The 9,263-nt window shown below is 40.0% G+C and overlaps 1 protein-coding gene across 1 annotated transcript; it reads right to left on the bottom strand.

Annotated features, from left to right (window-relative positions):
- Positions 1 to 1,682: 1,682 nt before the first annotated feature.
- Positions 1,683 to 8,217, bottom strand: TCF15 (transcription factor 15). Its single transcript, XM_082272750.1, has 2 exons — positions 7,479 to 8,217; positions 1,683 to 1,831 (listed from the first exon to the last, which is right to left on the bottom strand). Exons 1-2 carry the CDS (start codon positions 7,953 to 7,955, stop codon positions 1,757 to 1,759), a joined length of 552 nt encoding a protein of 183 aa, XP_082128876.1. The 5' UTR covers positions 7,956 to 8,217; the 3' UTR covers positions 1,683 to 1,756.
- Positions 8,218 to 9,263: the final 1,046 nt, after the last annotated feature.

Below are 9,263 nucleotides of genomic sequence, written 5' to 3'. Positions count from 1 at the left end.
ACCATTTACATTTGCGGGCGAAACTTGCGCAAGCGTTTTCTTTGGTGCATGAGCACAGGGGGACAGGGGCGCTTCACCTTATAATCAGACCCCTGTGTCACCAGTGGATCAGATAAAGAAGTTCCCCTCTAGGGATATATTACAACCGGAATACCACTGACTCCTCTCCACCTTAATCTCCAATCCGCTCAGCAGAGCCTCGGTGACACTCCATGATATAAATGGGGACAAAAAAGTAACACCATCTAGTGCTCTCTGTTAAACCTTATTTATTGGGCAATATAATCAAGAATAAAACTCACTAACACAGCACTTCAGCAGTACGGGCTGATCGGGCTTCAAACAATTCCTCCCTCTGGATGGCCACGATGTGACGTCAGTGCGCAGGCTCCGCCCCCATACGCGTTACGTCTGGGCGTAGACTTTGTCAGTAGGGGTCCATTTATTCGCACTGCACGTGGGATGTTTCATTGATGGAATTTGTCATAAGGCACTTATGACTTACAGCCCATTCAGACTGGCGCGATCCGACTTCGAGGGGCGACTTCGGCGCGACTTGCAGGGACTTCACATAATGGAAGTCTATGCAAGTCGCTCCCAGGTCGCCCCAAAGTAGTACAGGACCCTTTTTTTTTAAGTCGGAGTGACTTGTGTCGCTCCTATTAGAACGGGTTCTGTACTACTCAATGGCGAGCGAGCGACCGCGACTTGTCAGGCGACAAAGGCGCTAGTCTTAATGGACTCTTATGGGCTTTGTTTTTTATTAATATTTTACTAATGAATGTTTATATCATAAATATTTTTTTCATTGCCACAACACTTTGTTTTTGGAATATGATTCTTCTGCAGATGTAGCAGTTAGAAGGTTGAGACAAACCATTTACCACTGACAGGGGTGATTACAAAGACCAGCTTTTATTTATGTAAAACTTTTATCCCAAAAAAAAAAAAATCTATTTGCTGTAACTGCTTATAAAGTATCGGTTGGAGTTTGTTAGTGTATACACATCTGCTAATACATTTAACACTCCCAGATACATTATAATACACCTAACACTCCAAGACTGTCAATGCGGCTGTCCAAATGTGCCCCCTGTGCTCTTTCATCCTGAAAGGTGTGTTACTGGCCAGTGTACCAGGTGAAAACCGAGGGAAAAAAAACCTTGAAAAAGGAAACTAATGCAGCCTTCACATCTAATGATTGGTAAGCTGCAGTATATGACATTTTTGGTTTTGGGTTTAACACTGCTGTAATTTTCCACTGAATTTTGTTAAGTATAAGCAGCAAAATCCGATAAAGTGCACTGGATAGTAAACGATAAATGATTCAGTAATGCTGGAAGATAATACACAATTGTAAACCTCTTTTAAAAAAGAAAACGCAAAACCGCATTTTAATAATGTTATTTTAATAAAAAAATCTATACATTTGGTGAACATATGTACAAATATTTTCTTCACATAGTCTTCCAGGGGTGGGTGACCCAGAAATCTTTGTCCCAAACGAGATATAAAAGTTCCAGACCTTTATTGTAATGCGTTTCCCCTGTTTCAAGACAGCTGTACCCCAACTTGCTCAGGTTCTCCCACATATAGCAACATTCAGAGATAACGTGACCAGCTCCGCTCTGGTTTGGCCGTGGCTCTCGGCCACCTGTTGGTCCTTCTAATTTTTTTTCCCAGTCTTAAGTAGAAAATTAAATTATCGGGCCTTGTACTCCTTCATTTCTGCTTTTAGTCCGGGGAAAAGCAATGATCATCTTTGTGGAATACGTACTGTGTTCATTCCTCGAACCTTAAGGCAGCCCCCAGCGTGATCTCTCCTAGAGGCCTGTAACGACAATGAACTGTCTTAGCAAAAACAATATAGAATAATATAATAAACAATATAGAACTCTGTTGCAGATGTCAACACCTATGCCCTCTATGAGTGGTCAGATAAAACAGTCATATGCTAAAACTTGGTGTATTTTACCAGTGCCGGGACAAGGGGTGGGCAGGAGGGATGGCTACCCTGGGCACATTGGTATCATGTAAAATTCAGGGGCACCACAAGGTTAGGTTGTGTTAGGAAGGGAAATTTGGGTGTGGGGGTGGCGGCTGAAGGTAAGAATTGTTCTACTAGGGGAAATTTGAGAAGGTGTTCTAGGAGTGGGGATTTGGGGAGATTTGTGTTGAGAGGGTGGATGGGGTAAGCCGATTTGTGCTAGCATGGGAGATTTGGGGGCTTGTTGAAATGAAATATGGTGGGGGGGGGGGGGAAGGGGATTCGTGCTAAGAAGGGACATTTTTTGGGGAGGGGTTTATGCTAGTAGGGATGATTGGGGGGCATTTGTGCTAGGATGGGGGTTTCGGGGAGGGGAATTTGAGCTAGGAGGGGAGATTTGGAGTGGGGGGGGGGCGTATTTTTGCTTGGAGGGGAAATTTGAGGGGTAGAGGATTTGTTTTTGGGGGGGGGAAGCATTTGTTGAATGAGAGGATTTGAGCTAAGCATGCAGATTAGCACTTGATTTTGTTTTTGGGGGGGGGGGGATTTTTGCTGACACATAATGCTCAAACATCTTGGGGGGGGGGGGCATGTTTTAGCATGTTCGCCCTGGGCTCTAGCTGACCTTGTCCCGGAACTGTATTTTACTATGTAAAGTTAATGAAAAAGGAAAAAAAGAACACTCCTTGGGTAGTGCAATCAGCAAAGATTGACAGGAACTCTTGTTTATTTTACTTTTCTTACGCCTAGTCTGTAGGGTAAACCCTCCTCATTTATTTTTATGCTTATTTTGACTACTCTGAAATAGAGATGGTTTGCTATGGGCTACTGTACTTCTCACATCTATTTCCTATAACATTCAAGACTGGACGCATTTGTAGTTTTGAACATTTGCAAGAATGTGGAATGAATAGGTTAAGAGAACATTCAGCTGTAGGCCTTGTATCGTGAATATAGCAATCATTCTTTATTTTCTACTTTGCTTTAAGCAGATATTTAATAGTTTTTGTTACTTTAAGGCAGGGTGGGGAAATGAATGGAATTTCGGAGACAGTGGGGCAGATTTACTAAAACTGGAGAGTGAAAAATCTGGTGCAGCTGTGCATAAAAACCAATCAGCTTCCAGTTTTTATTGTCAAAGCTTTATTGAACAAGCTGAAGTTAGAAGCTGATTGGTTACTATGCAGAGCTGCACCAGATTCTGAGTGCTCCAGTTTTAGCAAATCGCTCTCAGTCTGTCCAATCGAGGAGCCGGCAGAATTTTTTCTCAACTCCTTTGAGAGCCAGTTACACTCTCCTGTCAACCCGCATCCAATTTGCATAAGTGTGACCCCAGCCTTAAGGTTATTATAATTTTACATTTGTACTATAATGGTGACATACAAGATGGGGTTGATTTACTAAAACTGGAGAGTGCAAAATCTGGTGCAGCTCTGCTTTGGAACCAATTAGCTTCTAGCTTTTTTTTTGTCAAAGCTTAATTGAACAAGCTGAAGGTAAAAGCTGATTGGTTTCCATGCAGAGCTGCACCAGATTTTGCACTCTCCAGTTTTAGCAAATCAACCCCAAGGCATTTTTTTAATTTTGGGGCATGCATGGTAACAGGTGCTTCTGGTGTCAGGAACTTTGTTATCACACAACATACTTTTAAAATCTTTCTATGCAAAAGCAAATAGTTCCCTCTTCCTGTGGAGAAAGAGGACTGACAATTTAGCGCATGTGCACTGGCAGCACCTAGTTGAACCTGGAGGCGTTTTGTGCTGGTGCGTCACCGCGCCTCATACTTGGTAAAGCATCAGCCTGGGTGGCCGGCCTAATGGGTTTCCTCACAAACAGAGGGGTTGATTTACTAAATCTGAAGAGTGCAAAATCTGGTGCAGCTGTGCATGATAGCCAATCCGCTTCTAACTTCAGCTTGTTCAGTTAAGCTTTGACAAAAGCTGATTGGTTTCTAAGCAGAGCTGTTGGGGTTTTGCACTCTCCAGCTTTAGTAAATCAACCTCACAGGCCTTTAATGACTAACCACAATCAAACCAATATGTATCTTTGAGCTTTGTAAATCAGTCTTACAGTTAGCAAGCGCTGCTTATAATTACTTATAAACTTGAAAAAGGCTGCTGAATGTCACACTTCATTGGATTAATATCTTAAGGAATATAAGAAGCAGCAATAGTGGTAAAATAATAGTTTGTTTTATTGCATTCTTTTCCTGTATTTTATTGGTAGACAATTGTGGGGTTGATTTGCTAAAACTGGAGAACCTGGTGCAGCTGTGCATTGTAGCCAATCAGCTTCTAATTTTAGCTTTTTCAATTAAGCTTTAATAATCAAACCTGTAAGCTGATTGGTTTCTATGCAGAGCTGCGCCAGTTTTTGCACTCTCCAGTTTTAGTAAATCAGCCCCCATGCATCTCTCATTTACCAGACCTGTATTTACTGTGTAAGTAAATTGGACTCCTGGAGATGCAGCATCATAACATGCAGTAGAGAACGATGTTATTGGCCAATTAGCATGTGATAGTGACAATCTACAGGGGATATTTTGCTGTAGCTGAACAGGCCCAAGGTAACCAAACCCTTTATGGTGAATGTATTTGATCAGATGTATTTTATATTTTTAACACAAAATATGCTTGTAAATATCATAATGCTATTATTTACTCCTGTGCATTGCAAAGACACACTGGGGTTGATTTACTAAAACTGGAGAGTGCAAATTCTGGTGCAGCTGTGCATGAAAAAGCTTCCAGGTTTTTATTAGAAAAGCTTAAGCCCTCGTTCACATTGGAGGCGGGTTTTGAAAGATTTTAAACCCGCATTTCAGTGCGAGTTCGGGGGCGATTTTTGAATCAATATTTTTATTGAAGTTTTGTCTCAATATAAATGAAATAACATTGTCATAGATGAACATTTGTCATACAAGAACATTCAACATAAACCTTTTGTAGTAGGAAATAACAGTAACATAGAAAATATCTAAACATTTTAGAGCTACACTGGGCTTTAATTGTTGCTCTACATTCTGTCACCCCTTGGGGATCCCCAAGGGGTGACGGAATGTCGAGTTTGGGGGATATTTAAAAGATCTGTGCTGGTTCATGATGTCTATTGAAATCGACCCCCAAAGTGGCCAAAAGTAGTGCAGGAATGATTCAGTCGGTGCCGTTACCGGCAATAGACTGCGATTTGGCATGCAATGTGACATGTCAAATCACCCCGATGTGAATGGGGGCTCATACAACAAGGTGAAGTTAGAAGCTGATTGGCTACCATGCACAGCTGCACCAGATTTTGCACTCTCCACTTTTACTAAATCAACTCCTCTAATTACAAAAGCCACCTCTGTGCAGAATGGCTTTTATCAGCCCACGGACACAATAGAGAAAAAGTCTTCTTTAAAATTGCACCTTTTTGTTGTTGTTGCACTGACACTGCTTAATAAAAAGAAAACCTAATTGACCTGTCCAGTATTTAACAAGTGCCACACTTTGTCCACAGGTCTCCTAATGAGCATAGGCCTGATAAATATGTTAACGCAATGCAAACACAAAAAGTCTTGGCCTTTGTTGTGGACAGCTGTGCTGTATAACTCCTGTGTCATGGCTGACACTAGGATAGGAAAGTATAACTATAGAATGCTTGCAATGAAAGGAAGTGAAAAATTAATATGGAGAGGGAGTTTATTTATATATAGAGGAGAAACTCCACAGCCAAAAATAGCTGCACCCCTCATTCACAGGAAAACCTCAGTCTTCTGGCAAATAAAGGCGGTGGTATTCAAAAATCCAATGTGGAAATGATAACAATGGCAATGGATTTAATCGACCGCGGTGGAGAAAAGGTATCACAGCAGCTCATGTGTCTGAGGCCCCAGCAAAGCGCATTTGCTTAACCCTCCAGCCAAAATTTAAAGATTACCCCAGAGTGCTGCTTTGCTGCCTTTTGTTACTGTGCAGCACCAGGCTCTGCAGAATACATTAAACCTCCGAGCATTTCTTTTTTATTATTCTACACTAAAATACAAAGAATACATTGGAAGTTTGACACATTTTATCAGCATTCTTTTAGACGAGATGTATCATTTTGTAAGGATATTTTGGCGAAGGACAATATTCCAGTTTTTAGTTTCTTGTAATTATAATAATTGGTAGCATAGGACTTGAGTGCCAATGCACTAAAGAGATTATAATTCTTTGAGTATGTATCAACTATTTCTTTCACACCTGCTTACATTTTTGTATTCATAGGTTTACGTAACAATATTTTAGTTTAATTATTAACATGAGATCAGAGGTTCTGCATTTATATCTTTTCTTAGAATTGTATTGTTCCTTTTTAAATTTGACCCGTTCCTTCTCATATATTACAGCATTATTAGAAATATAATAAAAAACATTTTTTATTTAATGTTGTAAAGCACGGTGCAAACTCTATAAATCTGATATAATAATAATAATATTACAGATCATACATTTTGGAATGTTATTTTCGAGTTTAAGAGCTATTGGAGTTGATTTACTTAAACTGGAGAGTGCAAATTCTGATGCAGCTGTGCATGGCAGCCAATCAGCTTCTAAATTCAGCTTGTTCAATTTTTCTAAGGCTGGCCATACATTATACAATTTTCTTTAAATTTACCTTCAACTATGTACAAAGGCATGCCTAATTGGATCCAATTGAAAGTGCTGTTTAGTTTTGACCTGATATTATATGGTTTTTGGTAAATCTAACAGAAAATTGTACAAATTGAATATGTATGGCCAGCCTTAGACTATAAAAACCTGGAAGCTGATTGGTTTCTATGCAGTGCTGTACCAGGTTTTGCCCTCTCCAGTTTTAGTAAATCAAACCCATTATGTTTGCAGTGCCCTGGGTAGCATCTCAGAATCAGTGCTGCACAAGTCCCAGGATCTTTACTAGATTTGTCCTAGAATCTGTAATAGACTAGTCCTAGGATCTAGGGGGACAGCATAAATTCTAGTTCAAATGAATTCCTAACTTTTTTTTTTTTTTTATGTTGATACTGAAAACACAGCATCCATTGCAAGGTCTGCTGTAACTGAAATAGCTAGCTGCTGAATTCAGTATTAATTGTCCCATTCCTGCTGAGAACAAAGACCTTACTGCATTTAATCTTATTTATATTATATTGCAACCTTTACCACTACCAGGACTACTTGCGGTATTTGGTGAACCTCAAACCTGGAACCTTGCTTCCACCATTACCTTTGCTTTTCAGTTTTTAATCAACAATTCAAAGATGGATTAGTCTGTTACTTCATTGCTATAGGAGATTTATCATTGCAGTTGAAATTTACACTTCTATTAACTCAGTTACCTAAATTCAGGCCCCTTATATTTTGAGATATATATATATATATATATATATATATATATATACACACATATACATATATAAACATATGTATATATATATTTATATTTAAATTCTAGACAACATTGTATCATTTGATTTGTACCTCTCACTTACCCCCTTTCTTTGGTTGCTAAGACAGAACGTGCAAATGCTGCGTGGCAGTTTTCCTTCCGACTCTTCCCGGGGTCTGTATACCGTACTGAAACACGGCTGCCCATCTTCACAGCCCTCCCCTATCAGCAGCACATTAGCCAGGTGGGAGATGTAGCTAGATGCCAACCGTAGAGTCTCTATCTTGGAGAGCTTCCTGTCCACCGGCTCTGTGGGTATCAGTGTGCGAAGGGCAGTGAAGGCGGTGTTAACACTTTGTGTCCGATCCCTTTCCCTGGCATTGGCCGCTTGCCTCTGCTTCACTACCACCACCTGCCCGGTTTTCCGAGACACCTTCATTCGCTTTTCTGAAGTGTCGTAGCATCCAAACGACTGATCGGAATTGTCGCTCTCGCTCCTATTCTCCTCGTCCTCAGACATCATAGAAAAGTCTGGGTACATGACATGCGTGGGCATGGATCGGAGCATGGTGAAAGCCATGCTTTGTGTTATCGCAGACTCTGTCTCTCGTTACCTGAAGCTCCGTAAGATGACTCGAAATCTTTAGCAGTCGCCCTGCTGCTCCTGCTCCAGATTGTGTCCTTAATTCCCTTCCCCAGTAATTGCTCTTCCTCCCTATTATTGCTCATAAGAAGGCCTGATGGCTCGCAATGCCGTGACTGTGAATTTAATTCTCCTGATGTCTTCCCAGCTGTTCATGTAGTTTCCTTCCCAGCAGTAAGAAAGGAGGAGTTGCACTAAGCTCGGCTGCCTCCTTAGGAATCTTTATATATATAATAGATGGGAGGGGCTACTGGAAGCACTTCTGGCAAATGGCACCACTAGGTGCACACAGCTTCTGTTTGTAAAACTCGTAGGGGGGTTTATCCTGTATAAATGTTGCGCTTTTTTCCCTCTGTTTTGTTTGAAAGATCAGATCTAGAAGTTGTTTTTTTTTTTTTTGCTACTCCAGCAGTTTATGGGTTAAAATAACAGCCTAGCTGCGATCAGCTATTATGTCATATTAGGTGGATGCATTTAAAGTCGAGCTGTCACATGTGATGTGCCATCATAGTATTGCACAGAAGGCTGAGGCTGTGTAGAACATTTTTATATCATTTAACCACTTTTACCCCCTTAATTACCAGGGCATTTTTTGCGATTCTTGCTTTGCTTTAACTGACAATTGCGCAGTCGTGAGACGCTGTACCCAATGTCCTTTTTTTCCCCACAAATAGAGCTTTCTTTTGGTGGTATTTGATCACCTCTGCGGTTTTTCATTTTTGCGCTATAAACAAAAAAAGAGCGTCAATTTTGAAAAAACACTGATTTCTCTTACGTCCTCTGCTTATTCTCTTTATTTATTTTATTTATTTATTTATTTATTTATAATATTTATTTATTTATTATTTTATTTATTTTATTTCTCTTTACTCTGATTTCTCTTACGTCCTACTTTCTGCTATAAAACATTCCCAATAAAAAAATTTAAAAAATCTATTTTTTTTGGTCAGTTTAGGCCAATTTGTATTCTGCTACATATTTTTGGTAAAAAAAAAAAAATCCTAAAAAGCGTATAATAATTGGTTTGCGCAAAAGTCATTGCGTCTACAAACTAGGGAAAAGATTTATGTCATTTTTATAAATTTTTTTTACTAGTAATGGCGGTGATCTGCGATTTTTAGCGGGACTGCGACATTGCGGCGGACAGATCGGACCCCTAACTGACATTTTTGACACTTTTGGGGGGACCAGTGGCATTACTACAGTAATCAGTGCTAAACATATGCACTGTTACTGTAATAATGA

The sequence above is a fragment of the Pelophylax lessonae genome (genome assembly GCF_965119305.1).
Source record: "Pelophylax lessonae genome assembly, chromosome: 11".
Taxonomy (NCBI): domain Eukaryota; kingdom Metazoa; phylum Chordata; class Amphibia; order Anura; family Ranidae; genus Pelophylax; species Pelophylax lessonae.
The sequence above is the reverse complement of the archived record's forward strand: the minus strand, read 5'-3'. Positions and strand labels throughout refer to the sequence as shown.